The sequence below is a fragment of the Otolemur garnettii genome, unplaced genomic scaffold (assembly GCF_000181295.1).
Source record: "Otolemur garnettii isolate 467f Iridium unplaced genomic scaffold, OtoGar3 scaffold00008, whole genome shotgun sequence".
Taxonomy (NCBI): Eukaryota; Metazoa; Chordata; class Mammalia; order Primates; family Galagidae; genus Otolemur; species Otolemur garnettii.
In genome coordinates, this window is record NW_003852403.1 from 37,057,936 (window position 1) to 37,075,667 (window position 17,732).

The following is a 17,732-nucleotide window of genomic DNA, read 5'->3' on the forward strand; positions in this document are numbered from 1 at the left end:
GCTTGAGCCCAGGAGTTGGAGGTTGCTGTGAGCGTGATGCCTTGGCACTCCACCCAGGGGGATAGCTTGAGGCTCCGTCTCACAAAAACAAACAAACAAAAAAAAAAAAAAAACTGTTTCTAAGAGGTGATGGGGGTACAGGGATTTTCTCTTGAGTCTTTGTGAAAGGAAGGGGGAGGATTCAACCAGAGTTGTTTTTACTTTATTCATCTTAATTAATAGGACATATTACAAGTGCTAATATGTCCAACTTGGGCATTCTGTGTTCTGGTAATTATGGAGGATTTGCACCTCCATGTCTTTGTACATTTTATTTCTTCTGCTTAGACAGCAGTGTCCTTCCTTTGCTCAGTTCCTTCTCCCCACCCTCTCCTCTCCTTGTTTTTCTAACATTCCCTATTTTTCTCTCTTTTAGCTCATATGTCATCACTGCATTCTCTCTGAGCCATGTCCTTTCCATTTTCTGCTTTCTCCCAATTTAGCAGTTCCCTTCTTTGAGCTCTTACTAGCATTTTATCTATACTCTTTATAGCAATTATATTGTATAAAAATTACTGGTTCTTATATAATTCTCTACATCTTAAATTGTGAGATCTTTGCAAGAAGGGAGAATCAAAGGTACAAAGACACTCATCTTTGTGACCACAGCGGCTAGAAGTGAAAAAAACAAAGGAAGAAAAGAAAAAAACCTTGTTAATCTTTTTGTTGCTTGTGTGTTTGTTTTTTGAGACAGGGTCTCACTTTTGTCACCGTTGGTAGAGTTCTCTGGCGTCACAGCTCACAGCAATCTCTAACTCTTGGGCTCAAGCGATTTTCTTGTCTCAGCCTCCCAAGTGGCTGGGACTTACAGGCGCCGGCCACAATGCCTGGCTATTTTTAAAGAGGTCTCGCTCTAGCTCATGAGTGAGTGAGCTCAGGCAATTCCACCTGCCTTGGCCTCCCAGAGTGCTAGGATTACAGGCGGGAGCCACAGCACAGGCCCAACCCTTTCTTTAACTCCACAGCCACAGCCAGCAATCCCTAGCATCCACCTTGGAAAGACTATACCTTGCTTTCTTATCCATTCATATGCTAGTCTTCTTAGAAGTACTGCATTCAGGCTTGGAGGTTTTAAGAATATTCTGGAGAAATTTCAAAAGAGTAAGCAGTTCCCTTCCCTCTCTCCTGACACATATATACTTCTCCATCTGCTTTAACATATGCCTGAAATCCTTTTCATTTTACAATTAGTTGTAAAAATGTTTTAGGTACTACTGTATGAGAATGGTAAGAGGTTGAAACTCATTGGTACTAAATCTGTAAACTAATGTAAGAGGGTTAGTTACCAGATTATTTTGTTTTATTTGGTTTAGGGGCAATTGAGCAAAACTATGGAACATAGCTATATAGGAGCCTCCTACCTGGAAAGAAGTTGCTTATGTTATGCAAGTGGCAAAGTCGAGGCTCCTTTGAAGATGCCTGGTGTCATACTTTTGCCTGGCGTCACCGTTCTCTATCTCACTACACAGACAAATACAGTCTGTAAACAGATTTCTTTTTTTATTGCTGTCTCATAGTCTCCATTTTAGCAGAAACATTCTGTGAGATAGATCTGGGAAAGGGATTCCAGCCAGAGTTTTGTCCCTGCTTCATAAGGTAGTGATTTGCATATTAAGTTATATACTTTGAACATTTGAAAATGTATACACACTAAACACACCAAACTCGATTTGCACTTACAAGTACTAATGTAGAATGGGAAACATTTGAACTTTAACTTTTCAGTCACTTATTTTGTAATCTTTCTCTGAAGTTGTTAGTAGTACCACCCAAAGCACTACTAAGGTACCTCAGTTAGTGGAGCTACCCGTTGGCTTTATCGTTAAGTTTAGTTAGTGATATATTTAAGATCACCTTTTCACCAATTCTTGAATTGTTAAATCTGTTACTGATGTTATTTTCCATCCTAAAACATTTTAGCAGAGGTGGCACTTACTTTAATTTGATAGATTTTCCTTGTTGAACTTACATGTAGACTATGTGTTTTCTTCTAGGTTTTGGGCGGAAAGATGTAGTTGAGTATTTGCTTCAGAATGGTGCAAATGTCCAAGCACGTGATGATGGGGGCCTTATTCCTCTGCATAATGCATGTTCTTTTGGTCATGCTGAAGTAGTTAACCTCCTTTTGCGACATGGAGCAGACCCAAATGCTCGAGATAATTGGAATTATACTCCTCTTCATGAAGCTGCAATTAAAGGAAAAATTGATGTTTGCATTGGTAAGACTGTCTACTTTTCAGAGTTTTCCCGGTATTATAACTAACTATGATGAATCTAAAATGAATTCATTTGTTAATATCATTAGGTTCTGTCAGGCTGAATTTAAGTATTTAAGATTTAATCTAACCACTATTTATGAAGTGTCTTTTGTGTATGGTACTGAGCCTAAATTTCTTTGGAGAATAGAACACAAAGTTCCTATTCTCTAAAAATTTGTGTTCCCTTGGGAAATAAGACACACAGAGAACCAGATAAAGGCATGGTAAAAATGAGCAGGGGGCATTAGAGGATAATGAATGAAGTGACTGAAGTCAAGGACCTACCTCCTGAGGTGGTGGGGAAAAGGTTCAAAAGGTAGGTAAGGACTTCTTTATAAAGAGCTTTAAATTCCAGATGAAGGAGCTTGATTACTATGTGAGCAGTGTGTATATCAAAGATTTTTGAGTGTGATGAGAGTACGTAGTGTTAGGTTCCATATAATGTTTTGATCAACAATGGACTACATACACAAGGGTGGTCCTGTAAGATGATGGAGCTGAAAAATTTCTTTTTTTATTTTTATTTTTATATGTACATGTGATTATTAGGTTTCCACTTTTTGCCTTCACAGAATTAAAAAGACTTAAAATTTAACAACAATAACAATGTTTAAGATAAGGACTAGAAACAAAAACCTCATAAATAATGAATGAAGATAAATACATTCAGAAAAGAAATCAGATGATTGCTGCAATGAAGTATTAAGTAATAATGATAATAGTAATGCAAAGAAAGTAACATTCACCTTGTCAAAAATAAGAGTATGACTATTATAGAGCTGAAAAATTTCTAATGCAGGTGTTTGTGGTGATGCTACTATAAACAAATCTGGTGTGCTGCCATTCTTATAAAATATATTAATGGCATATACAGTTGTGTGCAGTATGTAGTACTTGCTTAGGATAATAAACAGCTATGTTACTGGTTTGTGTATTTACTGTACTTTTTTTTATTATTTTAAAGTGTACTTCTACTTTTTAAAAATAGTTAGCTGGTTGGGTGTGGTGGCTCACACCTGTAATCCCAGTACTCTGGGAGGCTGAGGTGGGTGGATTGCCTGAGCTCACAAGTTCGAGACCAGCCTGAGTAAGAGTGAGACTCTGTCTCTAAAAAAAATAGCCAGGTGTTGTGGCGGGCACCTGTAGTCCCAGCTACTTAGGAGACTAAGGCAAGAGGATCTCTTGAACCCAAGAGTTTAGAGTTGCTGTGAACTGTGACACCATGACACTCTACTGAGGGCAATAAAGCGAGACTCTGTCTCAAAAAAAAAAGTTAACTATAAAACAGCCTAAGGCAAGGAGATATTCCAGAAGGCATTATTATAAAGTAGATGACAGAGCCATACATGTTACTGCCTCTAAAGACCTTTCAGTGGGATACAATGTAGAGGTGGGAGACAGTGATGATGATGATCCTGACCCTGTAATGGCCTGGTCTGATTTGTGTTTGTAGTTTGTGTCTTAGTTTTTAACAAAAAAGGTTTTAAAAGTTAAAAAAAAGTGCTTGCTTCAGCAGCACAGATTGGAATGATAAGAGAAGACCAGCATGGCTCTTGTGCAAGGATAACACACAGATTCGTGAAGCATTCCATGTTTAAAAATAAATAAATAAATAAATAAATAGAACAAAACTTATAGAATAAGGATATAAGAGAAGTTTTTTGTATAATTGTACATTGTGTTTGTGTTTTAAGCTAAGTTATTACAAGAATCAAAATACTATTAAAAATTAAAAGTTTATAAGGTAGAATTATAGTAATCTACCTTTGTAGATTGTGTTTTCTATTTTGTGACAGAATCCCACTCTGTTGCCCTGGATAGCTCACAGCAACCTCAAACTCTTACTTAGGCTCAAGCAATTCTCTTGCCTCAACCTTTCAAGTAGGTGGGTCTACAGGCACCCGCCACAACTCCCCGCTGACTTTTCTATATATTTTCTTTAGTGGAGACAGGGTCTTGCTCTTGCTTAGGCTGGTCTCAAACTCCTGAGCTCAAGCTATCCACCTGTCTTAGGCTCCCAGAGTGCTGGGATTACAGACATGAGCCACTGTAGCAGGCCAAGATAATTTATTGTTGCAAAAAGAAAAAAAAATGTTGTAAATGTACATAGCCTAAGTATACAGTGTTTATGGAATCTACAGTAGTGTACAGTAATGTCCTGGGCCTTCCCTTTCACTTACCACTCAAACACTAGCTCACAGAGGAACTTCCAGTCCTGCAAGCTCCACTCATGCTAAGTGCATGTAAGTGTACTTTTCTTTATCTTTTATATCATATTTTCTATGTTTAGATACATAGTACTTATGATTGTGTTACAGTTATCTACAGTATTTAGTAACATGCTGTGCAGGTTTTTAGCCTAGGAGTAGAAGGCTATATTGTATACCCTAGCTGTGTAGTAAACTACCATTTAGGTTTGTGAGTATGATATTTGCTCAGTGACAAATGTGTCATTTGTCACAATATATTCCCATCATTAAGCAAAACATGATTGTATTTTAGAGTAATTTGGTAGGGAGTTGGGTAGGGTGGATGGCATCTGGGAGACAAAGTTAAGAAGCTATAGAACAGTGATTCTCAACCTTCCTAATGCCGCAACCTTTTAATACAGTTCCTGTAGGTCATGACCCACAGGTTGAGAACCACGGCTATAGAATAACCCAGCTGAGAAGTGATGAGGGCATGACCTAGGGTTATATTATAGGAGAATGGGAATGGCAGGAAAACTAAGAAAATTATGTAGTATATGAGAAGGCTGCTTGAGTGTTTTCATTAACCTAGTATTTAATTTTCTGAGTCTAACAGATGAGAGCAGCAGTTCTCAGTCTGTGGGTCACGACCCACAGCAGCTGTATTAAAGGGTCATGACATTAAGAAGGTTGAGAACCACTGGATTAGACGGTTTTGGACTCATTGCAACCTGAGTTCCATTTTTCTAATGCAAATCAGGTGCAGTTGAAATTCTTAACGGATGAGAGCCAGTTCTGTGCACTGAGAAAAATCCAGGAACTCTGCTGGATTTAAATTGGTCTTCTCCCTCCCCGCAAAATCTCAAATTACTTTTTATGCCAAAGTCACCAGTTAGTTTAAATTAAGTCATTTGTAAAGATACAAAGGCTACCTGATTACCTTTACCCAGTTCTCCTTTTCTATGTGTTATCTTAAAAATGTTAACTGCTCAGGCAATGCCTGTGCTCAGTGGATAGGGTGCCAGCCCCATATCCACGGGTGGTGGGTTTGAACCCGGCCCCAGCCAAAGTGCAACAGAAATAGCCGGGCATTGTGGCAGGCCCCTGTAGTCCCAGGTACTTGGAAGGCTGAGGCAAAAGAATCGCCTAAGCCCTGGAATTGGAGGTTGCTGTGAGCTGTGATGCCACAGCACTCTACCAAGGGCGATAAAGTGAGACTCTGTCTGTAAATAAATAAGTTAATTAATTAAATAAAATTGTTGCTGCCCTATGTTCAAATATACTCTTTGTACCACATAACCCATCCCTCGTATCTCAGAGTCTCAGACATATAAATAATTACTTTTAATAATGTAGAGTTTTCCAAATATAGTTGTAGATCTGCACAGTTCACTATGGTAGCTGAGGACTCGTGGCTAATCTAAACTGAGATGTACTATGAGAGAAAAATATATATCAGGTTTCAAAGACTTAGTACAAAAAAGAATATCAAAATATTTTATTGGCTTGGTGCCTGTGCTCAGTGGTTAGGGCGCCAGCCACATACACCTGTACTGGCGGGTTTGAACCAGTCTGGGCAGGCTAAACAACGATGGCAACTGCAATAACAACAACAAAAATAGCCAGGCATTGTGGTGGGCACCTGTAGTCCCAGGTACTGGGAGGCTGAGGCAAAAGAATCACTTAAGTCCAAGAGTTAGAGGTTGTTGTGAGCTGTGACACCATGGCACTCTACTGAGGGCAACATAAACTCTGTCTCCAAAAAAGAAATTATTAATAATTTTGATGTTAGTTATAACATAGAGGTAAATATTGAATATTTTGGACATGTTGGATTAAATAAGATGTATTAAAATTAATTTAAGTAGTTTCTTTTTAATGTTTTTAATGTTTTAATCTAGAAAATTTCAGATTACATGTGTGGCTCACATTTTTTTCTATTGAACAGCACTGTTATAGATAGGAATGGAGCAAAATGGAAATTAACCATATCAAAGAACAGGAATTGAGCTTCCTTTCTGCCTGATATTTGCCTGTCTTCTTCTAGGTCTTTATTTATGGATAGAATGTGCTGAAATATCTTTATGTAACAAATAAGAATATAGAGAAAAACACAAGGCTTCTCTTTGTAACATTTCGTGGATTGTAACATTAAGAGTTTTTGATTTAGAGCAAATCACATACCCTACAGAGAATACTTGGATTTCAACTCAAAATTTAATGTAGTTGACCTCAAAAAACTAAATTTTTAGCTGGCAACCCCCATCCATGAATCCCGTGGTTAAGATTTTTCCAAAGAAAATTTGGAAATTCCTTATAAGGGATAATTTACACCTTGATTTCAGTGTAAACTACTCCCTAGACTAGTTTACTTTGCTGTTAAAATATGGTTTATGAGGGTATGAATAATGGACATATCCAAGTAGCCTCCTTCTGTTAATGTATTCAGCTTTCTAGAAGAATCAGGAGATTGTGAGTTATGGCCTTACAGAATTTATCAAAAGCATAAGTAAGCTATCCACTTTTGTTATGTTTAAAGGATTTTCCTGTGTGTATGTGTTTTTTGGTTTTTTTTTTTTTAAACAGAGCCCCAAGCTGTCACCCTGGGTAGAGTACCGTGTCTTCATAGCTTACAGCAACCTCCAAATCCTGGCTTAAGCAAGCCTTTTGCCTCAGCCTCCCAAGTAGCTGGGACTCCAGGCGCCCATCACAATGCCCAGCTACTTTTTGGTTATAGTTGTCATTGTTTGGCAGGCCTGGGCTTGATTCGAACCCACCAGCTCTGGTGTATGTGGCTGATGCCTTAACCACTTGAGCTACAGGCGCTGAGCCATGGTATTTTTATTTGTTTAAAAATCCTACAAAAGGCTTGGCGCCTATAGCTCAACCGGCTAAGGCGCCAGCCATGTACACCTAAGGTGGCGGGTTCGAATCCCCAGCCCGGACCCGCCAAACAACAACGGCTGCAACCAAAAAATAGCCGGGTGTTGTGGCGGGCGCCTGTGGTCCCAGCTACTTGGGAGGCGGAGGCAGGAGACTCACTTGAGCCCAGGAGTTGGAGGTTGCTGTGAACTGTAATGCCACGGCACTCTACCCAGGGGGACAGCTTGAGGCTCTGTCTCAAAAAAAAAAAAAAAAAAATCCTACAAAAGACTCGACTCATGAGCTAACCATAACTCAGTGGTTAGGGTGCTGGCCACATACAATAGTGCTGGTGGGTTTAGACTCAGCCTGGGCCTGCTAAAACAACAGTGTCAACTACAACAACAACAAAACATAGCCAGGTGTTGTGGTGGTCACCTGTAGTCCCAGCTACTTGGAGTCTGAGGCAAGAGAATCGCTTCAGCCAAAGAGTTTGAGGTTTGTATGAGCTATGACACCACGGCATTCCACCCAGGGGACATAGGTGAGATTCTGTCTCATAAAAAAATGTCCTACAAAAGTCTATTCCTCAGCTATCTAAGACTTTGGATATTTTATTTCTGTCATGATAGAACAGGTTTTTTGTTTTTTGGTTTTTTTTTGCATAGGCAGTGTTCCTTTGGAATAAGAAAACAAGCTTTCAAACAGACTTCCCTTTTTTCTTTTTTTTCCCTTAGACAAAGTCTCACTTTGTCACCCTTGGTAGAGTGCAGTGACATCACAGCTCACAGCAACCTCCAACTCCTGGGCTTAGGTGATTCTCTTGCCTCAGCCTCCTGAGTAGTTGGGACTAAGGGCACCTGCCCCAACACCAAGCTATTTTTTGTTGCACTTTGGCCAGGGCTAGGTTTGAATCCACCACCCTCTGTGTATGGGGCCAGCGCCCAACCCTCTGATCTACAGGCCCCTTTTTCCCTTATACACTCTTAACTGTCTTTGGTCACTTCATACCAGCTCTATAAATAGTAAAGGAAAATCTCACCTTGAACTAAGGGTAAACTTACTTAATGTGTCTTTAATGCGTTAAATAATGTAATGTTGTATATATTTTTATGTTTAAAGTATAACAGTTACTATTCTATCAGGATATGAAATGTTTGAGACTTCTGGACCAGAATTTTTGAGAAAATGATTTACTAAAATCCAGTTGTCATGATTACCATTTTGAAAGGTAGTGTTGCTATTTTTACAGTGCTCTTACAGCATGGAGCAGAGCCAACTATTCGAAATACAGATGGAAGAACAGCATTAGATTTAGCAGACCCATCTGCCAAAGCAGTGCTAACTGGTAAGTTTGTGTCCTTTCTTTGGTTCGTCTAGGACAAATATTAAGAACAAGTTTGCTAGATAGATAGCCTGCCTCCGGTGGTTAATGACCTCAATCAGATTTTAAAATAGTATCAGTTTGTTTGCTATTCTTTTCTACTTCTAGACAATTGATCATTGATTTTCACCCTAAGAAAGGTAAAGCTTTTTTTCTTTTTTTTTCTAGTTGATTTTTAAATTTGTCATTAAAGCCTTATTGGGGGTGGGATGATAGACAGATGTGTGTTGCTGTCATGTTTTTAGGGTATTTTAAAAATATCCTTAAATGCTTCCAGCCACAATCCCTGCTTACCATTTTATATGACTTTCCTCACTTGAAATTCAAAATACTTCTAGGTCTCAAGCAGTTTGGATAAAAGAAACTTAACCTGTACCATTCTTTTTTTGTTAAAAATATATTTTAAGTGAGATGCCTTACAGCCTTGGCCCTCAGGGGCATAGAGTGAGACCAGTTTGGCACACTGGGACTCATTGAAACCCTAGTCCAGAGGCATGGTAACTTAAAGAGCAAGAGGAAGTGAAAGGAAAATTAGGGCAAGGAAACAGATAAAAGAAAATACTCATGAGGATGAATCAGCAGAAAAATCCTGGCAACATGAAAAACCAATCCAGAGCAACCACCCCAAGGGACTGTGAGGTAGCTACTGCAGAGGATTCCACCTATAAAGAAATGTTAGAAATGACAGAAAGGGAATTTAGAATACAGATGATGAAGGAAGTGATGGAAACAATGAAGGAAACTGCTGATAAAGTGGAAAATAACCAAAAGGAAATCCAAAAACAGAATCAAATAAGAGATGAATGATATGAAGTATATAGAAAGGATACAGCAGAGCTGAAGGAATTGAAGCAGTCAATTAGGGAACTTAAAGATGCAATAGAAAGTATCAACAACAGATTAGACCATGCAGAATAAAGAATCTCAGACGTAGAGGACAAAGCTCTTGAAATAACTCAGACAGTTAAAGAGGCAGAAAAGAAAAGAGAGAAAGCAGAACGTTCACTGATAGAATTGTGGGACTTTATGAAGTGTTCAAACATATGAGTTATAGGTATCCTAGAAGGGGAAGAAGAATGCCCCAGGGGAATAGAAGCCATATTAGAGAATATTACAAATGAAAATTTTCCAAATATCACCAAAGATTCTGACACACTCCTTTCAGAGGGATATTGGACCTCAGGTTACCTCAACTCTTAGCAGAGCTTCTCCAAGACACATTGTGATGAACCTGTCCAAAGTCAAGACAAAAGAAAAGATTCTTTAAGCTGCCAGGAGTAATTGCCAGTTGACCTACAGGGGCAAATCCATCAGAGTGACTGCATACTTCTCTAATGAAACTTTTCAGCCAGAAGAATACTTCAACCTGTTCTACACACTGACCGTCACAATGGATCAATAGCAAAGTAAGAACTCAGAAATTAAAGGACAGAACCTGACTTCTACACTGATGCAAAAGATAAAACTAAGCAGTGGACTCTCATAAAATAAAATGAATATAACACTACCACACTTATCAGTTATCTCAATAAATGGTTTTTTTTTGTTTTGTTTTGTTTTGTTTTGTTTTTTGAGACAGAGCCTCAAGCTGTCCCCCTGGGTAGAGTGCCATGGCATTACAGCTCACAGCAACCTCTAACTCCTGGGCTCAAGCGAGTCTCCTGCTTCCGCCTCCCAAGTAGCTGGGACCACAGGCGCCCGCCACAACGCCCGGCTATTTTTTTTTTTGGTTGCAGCCGTTGTTGTTTTGGCAGGTCCGGGCTGGGGATTCGAACCCGCCACCTTAGGTGTACGTGGCTGGCGCCTTAGCCGGTTGAGCTATAGGCGCCGAGCCTCAATAAATGTTAATGGGTTTAATTCCCCACTGAATGAGGCATAGATTGGCTGACTAGATTAAAAAACATAAGCCATCCATTTGCTGTCTGCAGGAAACACATCTAGCTATAAAAGACAAAACTCCGAGTTAAGGGTTGGAAGACAATTTTTCAGGCAAACGAATTCAGAAGAAAAGAGGAGTTGCAATCTTATTTTCAGATACATGTGGATTTAAAGCAACTAAAGTCAAAAAAGACAAAGACAGTCACTTTATATTGGTCAAGGGAAAAGTACAACAAGAAGATGTTTCAATTCTAAATATTTATGCAACGAACTTAAATGCTCCCAACCTTACTCAGTCTGAGCAATATTGATATCCTATAACACCACAATAACAGGGGACTTTTAACACTCCTCTTACAGAGCTGGACAGGTCTAAACAGAAATTAAACAAAGATACAAGGGACTTAAATGAGACCCTAGAACAACTGTGCTTGATAGAAGTATATAGAACACTCCTTCCCAAAGATAAAGAATATACATTCTTCTCAGGTGATGCCTGTGGCTCAAAGGAGTAGGGTACCAGCCCCATATGCCGGAGGTGGCGGGTTCAAACCCAGCCCAGGCCAAAAATGCAAAAAAAAAATATATATATATATATATATATATACTTCTCATCACCCCATGGAACATTCTCTAAAATTGATCATATCTTAGGACACAAAACAAACCTCAACAGAATCAAAAGAATTGAAATTTTACCTTGTATCTTCTCAGACCACAAGGCACTAAAGGTGGAACTTAACTCCAACAAAAACGTTCAACCCCACCCAAAGGCATGGGAATTAAACAACCTTCTGTTGAATGACAGTTGGATGCAGGAAGAAATAAAAGAGGAAATCCTTAACTTCCTTGAGCATAACAACAATGAAAACACAACCTACCAAATCCTGTGGGATACTGCAAAAGCAGTTCTGAGAGGAAAATTTATCACTTTTAGATGCCTACATTCGAAAAACAGAAAGAGCACATCAAATAAATAAATAAATAAATAATAAAATAAATAAAGAGAGCACATTAACAAACTCACAAGCAATCTTATGGAATTGGAAAAAGAACAATCTAAGCCTAAATCCAGCAGAAGAAAAGAAATATCCAAAATTAAATCAGAGATCAATGAAATTGAAAACAGAATCATTCAGAAAATTAATGAAACAATGAGTTGGTTTTTTGAAAAAATAAGATAAGTAAACCTTTGGCCAGACTAACTACAAATAGAAAAGTAAAATCTCTAGTAACCTCAATCAAAAATGATAAAGGGGAAATAACAACTGATGCCACAGATATCCAAGAGATCATCTCTGAATATTACCAGAAACTCTATGCTCAGAAATTTGACAATGTGAAAGAAATGGATCAATATTTGGAATCACACCCTTTCCCTAGACTTAGCCAGGAAGAAATAGATCTCCTGAACAGATCAATTTCAAGCACTGAGATTAAAGAAACAACAAATTTCCAACAAAAAAATGCCCTGGTCCAGATGGCTTCACACCAGAATTCTATCAAACCTTCAAGGAAGAGCTTATTCCTGTACTGCAGAAATTATTCCAAAAGATTGAGGAGGAAAGAATCTTCCCCAACATGTTCTATGAAGCAAACATCACCCTGATACCAAAACCAGGAAAAGACCCAACTAAAAAGGAAAATTTCAGACCATACAGCTTATCATCAAAAAAGTCATATATCATGATCAAGTAGGTTTCATCCCAGGGATGCAAGGCTGGTTTAACATACACAAGTCCATAAACATTATCTGCCATATTAACAGAAGCAAAAACAAAGACCATATGATCCCCTCAATAGATGCAGAAAAAGCATTTGATAAAATCCAGCATCCTTTTCTAATTAGAACACTGAAGAGTATAGGCATACCTGGCACATTTCTTAAACCCATCGAAGCTATCTATGATAGCTAATATTTTACTGAATGAAGTAAACCTGAAAGCTTTTCCTCTATGAACTGGAGCAGACAAGGTTGCCCTCTGTCACCATTATTATTCAACAAAGTGCTAGAAGTTCTAGCAAATACAATTAGGCAAGACAAGGAAATAAATGGCATCCAAATGGGAGCAGAGGATCCCATAAAGCCTCTTTGCTGACCATATGATCTTATACTTAGAGAACCCTAAAGACTCAACCATAAGACTCCTGGAAGTCATCAAAAAATATAGTAATGTCTCAGGATATAAAATCAATGTCCACAAGTCAGTAGCCTTTGTATATGGCAATAACAGTCAAGATGAGAGGCTAATTAAGGACACAACTCTCTTTACCATAGCTTCAAAGAAAATGAAGTACCTAGGAATATGCCTAACAAAAGAGGTGAAGGACCTCTATAAAGAAAATTATGAAATCCTAAGAAAGGAAATAGCAGAGAATATTAACAAATGGAAGAACATGCCATGCTCATGGCTGGGAAGAATCAACATTGTTAAAATGTCTATGCTTCCCAAAGCAATCTACCGATTCAATGCCATCCCTATTAAAATACCAGCGTTGTACTTTCAAGATTTGGAAAAAATGATTCTGTGTTTCATATGGAACTAGAAAAAATCCCATGTAGCTAAGGCAGTTCTTAGTAATAAAAACAAAACTGGGGGCATCAGCATACCAGATTTTAAGCTGTACTACAAAGCCATAGTAGTCAAGACAGCATGGTACTGGCACAAAAATAGAGACATAGACATTTGGAATCGAATAGAAAACCAGGAAATGAAACTAACATCTTATAACCACCTAATCTTCAGTAAACTAAATAAGAACATACCTTGAGGGAAAGACTCCCCATTCAATAAATGGTGCTGGGAGAACTGGAATATCCACATGTAAAAGACTGAAACTAGACCCATACCTTTCTCCAACTCAAAAAAATTGATTCAAGGGTAGCACCTATGGCTCAAAGGAGTAGGGTGCCGGCCCCATATGCCAGAGGTAGCAGGTTCAAACCCAGCCCTGGCCAAAAACGGCCAAAGAAAAATTGATTCAAGATGGATAAAGGACTTAAATTTAAGGCATGAAACAATAAAAATCCTCAAAGAAAGCATAGGAAAAACACTGGAAGATATTGACCTGGGGAAAGAATTCATGAAGACTGCCATGGCAATTGCAACAATAAAAATAAACAAATGGGAATTAATGAAACTGAAAAGCTTCTGTACAGCTAAGGAGACAGCAACCAAAGCAAATAGACAACCTATACAATGGAAAAGGATATTTGCATATTTTGAATCAGACAGAAGCTTGATAACTAGGATCTATAGAGAATTCAAATTAATACACATGAAAAAAGCCAACAATCCCATATATCAATGGGCAAGAGACATGAATAGAGCTTTCTCTAAAGAGACAGATGAATGGGTAACAAACAGATGAAAAAATGCTCATCATGCAAATCAAAACCACCCTGAGATCTGGCCCCAGTGAGAATGGCCCACATCACAAAATCTCAGAACTGCAGATGCTGGCATGGATGTGGAGAGAAGGGAACACTTTTACACTGCTGGTGGGGCAAACTAATACAACCTTTTTGGAAGGGAAGTATGGAGAACCCTCAAAGAACTCGAGCTAGACCTTCCATTTGATCCTGCAGTCCCATTACTGGGCATCGACCCAGAAGGAAAAAATCCTTTTATCATAAGGACACTTGCACTAGACTATTTATTGCAGCTCAATTTACAATCACTAAAATGTGGAAACAGCCTAAATGTCCACCAACCCAGGAGTAGATTAACAAGTTGTAGCCTGTGTACACCATGGAATACTATTCAGCCATTAAAAAAAATGGAGACTTTACAGCCTTTGTATTAACCTGGATGGAAGCAGAACATAGTGGAAGCATAGTGATTATGCTCATTATTCTTAGTAATGCATCACAAAAATGGAAAAGCATGAATCCTATGTACTCAATTTTGATATAAGGACAATTAATGACACTGTGGGGGAAGGGGAGAGCAGAGAGAAAGGAGGGAGGGGTAGGGGAAAGGAAGAGCAGAGAAAGGGAAGGAGGGAGGGGGATGGGGTCTTGGTGTGTGCCACACCTTTTGGGGACTTTACCTAACAAATGCAATCAGTGTAACTTGGTTTCTTGTACCCTCAATGAATCCCCAACAATAAATAAATAAATATGTATATATATTAACCATTTGGTCAGAAAGCACTAACCATTCTCTTGCTTTACAAAACAGGATTCTGGGCACACTTCTTTAGTACCATGAAGAGTGCTAATTATTGTACTCTGCTATAATCATGTTCTTGACTATAGTGTAAGGCTATAGTTTTGATTGACAGGCTTTTCTGAATTGTATCTGCTTCACATATTTTTGCCCTTGTCAGTGTACTTTCCTCTTAAGCAGCTCTGCCATATTACTTACTAGATTCTTACCTACTGGATGATAACCATCAGAATCACGTCTAACTAAAAGGGAAGAACCTGAAGGGCTTTGCTGTGAGCTTTGTGTTGTTTCTTCTGGCATTGCTGAAGAAAATTTAGACTAAATACACTTACAGAAATGTGAACTGTTATTGTGGCTATCATTTCAATGTTCATTTCTTCCATTACTAACCATTCCATGTTATTCCATGGTTTTATCTTTTTAAAAACTTTGGGGTGCAAGAGAAGCCTTGCCTTTGCAATCAGTATACAATTTACATTATGGGCACAGTTTGGATGTCATTTCAGCAAATCATTATGTTAATTTAAATTTTATTAATTGTATAGTTTGTTTATACTCACTTATATAGGTAAAAGCCATAGGCAGTTTGTAGTTAATCCTTTCTTTTATGTTTTTATATACTTAAAATAGTATTAAATAAAGGTGATTTTTGTGTTGAAACATCTAGATTCATAAAAAAGTTAAGAGATTATGCTTAATCATTGATGCTATAGGTTTTGTCGTCATTTCTGTAATGTTGGTGTTATATTGGATTTTGTTTAGGTTTTGAATGAGATTGTGGATATGTTTTGTTTATCTGTTACAAAAATACCATACTCATTTTAGGAAATTGAAAGGAATAGAAGAAGAGAAAAACTTACCAGTAGCCTACCACCCAAGACAAATTTTGTTAATATTGCAATATATTTCTTTTAGGGCTTTCCTCTTTCTGTGTATATTGTTGTTTTATAGTTGTAGTCACGCTTCATTATATAAAGTTGAATCATTTCTATTTTATTTCCATAACAAAGGCATTTCATGTTTTTCATAAAATTATTTTTGAACTATATGATATTCTGTTAATTAACCATCTTCCATTTATTTGGAATTTATTTCCAAATTTATCTACCTTAAATACAGTTCAGTGGGCTTCTTTTAAGTTTCTGCTCATTTTCTTTCTTACACAGGTGAATATAAGAAAGATGAACTCTTGGAAAGTGCCAGGTATGTACTAGTGGTATAAATACATAACATAAATACTTCACCATTAATTTTTTTTTTTTTTACAATAAGCAAACTTTAAAAGAGAATGATTTTTTGTTCAGTGGTCACAATACATATCTTGAAGCATAATCTCATAATGAATGCAAGTTGCTAGAACATCTTTTTGTGTTCTAGGAGTGGCAATGAGGAAAAAATGATGGGTCTGCTTACACCGTTAAATGTCAACTGCCATGCAAGTGATGGAAGAAAGGTACTTCCTTTTGCAACTATGTTTATGCTTACCTCCTCATAACATGAAGATGTGTTTATCTTACTACAAATGAAAATATATTTGAAGAAAGAGTACTTATGATTTCTTTTAAGTAGTAGTTCAGATTAATTCTTAAACTTAGCAAAACGTTATTGATAATAAACATTTAGTTGTTTCCTTTCTATGTGCAGTGGTTAACTTATAAACTGTCACACTAGGCCTTCAGCATATGTTGGATTTTATAAAACCAAATTAATAACTATTTATTTAGACAATGAAGTTATAATTGGATTTTATGGTTTTATATTTTGAGTTTTTACTTTTTTACACATTTTATTCAGCCATTATTTGAATTACATTAATTTGTTTGATTAATATTTCAGTCAACTCCATTGCATTTGGCAGCAGGATACAACAGAGTAAAGATTGTACAGCTGTTGTTACAACATGGAGCTGATGTCCATGCTAAAGATAAAGGGTAAGGGTTTGAACAAAATGAGGACTTCTTAAATGGTACTGTCCTTATTAACAGTCTTTGTAGCATATAAAAATCATTTTTTAACTAGAAGATTATAAAACATTAAACCTACTACTTGTAGGATTTACTTTACACTTTAGAGGACAAGAAAAGATAACTGATAATACCAGGAGGTCTCTCCCAAGTGCTAGGTGATAAATGGAGAGGGATAATACAGGAATTCCTAGGAGGAAATTATCAGTGGTGACTAGAGTGGTTGGGAGGAAATGGTACTTGATTGGGTAAAGGCAAGTCTCAATTGAAGAAAACAAAGAGTTTGGAGAACATTACCCTTCTAGAGAATTGGCATAAATGGAGGTGCTAAAGCAGATGTTATAGCACATTTAAGAAACAGTAACTGAACTAGCTTGGCTGGAGCAGTTAATTCATGTAGGGGACAAATGAAGATTAGGGTTAGAGAAATGGGTTTTTTTAAGACTTGGTATTCAAATATGGGGAAGGAGGAGGGAGGGGGGAATGGGTGGAGGGAGGGGGATTAGAGAGATCACTTCTGAGGTTTATCTTACAGGGGTACAAGTGAATCTTTCTAAGAGTAGAATGTGAACATTTTAAAACAATAACTGAGAAAATGACATGAAGGCTATGTTGACCAGTTTGAAGGAAGTATTTCAGATTGCATGTGAAAACCCCACACTGTACCCCAGAAGTGCATTAATGTACATAGTTACCATTCAATTAAAAGAAAAAAAAGACTTGGTATTCAAGCGTAAGGAATTTGAATTTCGTTCTGTGAGCTGAAGCAAGGGGGTGGGTGACTATTCTAAAATAAAGAGCTTTGGGAGGTTTACTTTGGAGCAATGTGTAGGATAGATTGGAGAGGAAGGAGACTAGAGGTAAAAAGAGCAGTTCAGAAAGTGAGTGTTCACGTATAATGGGGGTCCATCGTGTGGCAGAGAAAATGAAAATGAAAGCATAGAAACAAGAGGTACTATAGTGTACGAATGGATGAGATTTGTTGA

The 17,732-nt window shown here is 37.7% G+C and overlaps 1 protein-coding gene and 1 pseudogene across 1 annotated transcript in view; both read left to right on the top strand.

The window, feature by feature from the left end:
• TNKS2 (tankyrase 2) overlaps positions 1–17,732 on the top strand; it is a 77,088-nt gene that overhangs the window by 10,488 nt on the left and 48,868 nt on the right. The window contains exons 2-6 of the mRNA XM_012801441.2: positions 2,034–2,258; positions 8,601–8,696; positions 15,949–15,985; positions 16,160–16,235; positions 16,619–16,713. Of these exons, the coding sequence (XP_012656895.1) occupies positions 2,034–2,258; positions 8,601–8,696; positions 15,949–15,985; positions 16,160–16,235; positions 16,619–16,713 (529 nt within the window). The remainder of the gene's footprint in view (positions 1–2,033; positions 2,259–8,600; positions 8,697–15,948; positions 15,986–16,159; positions 16,236–16,618; positions 16,714–17,732) is intronic.
• LOC111723195 lies at positions 3,798–3,895 on the top strand (annotated as a pseudogene).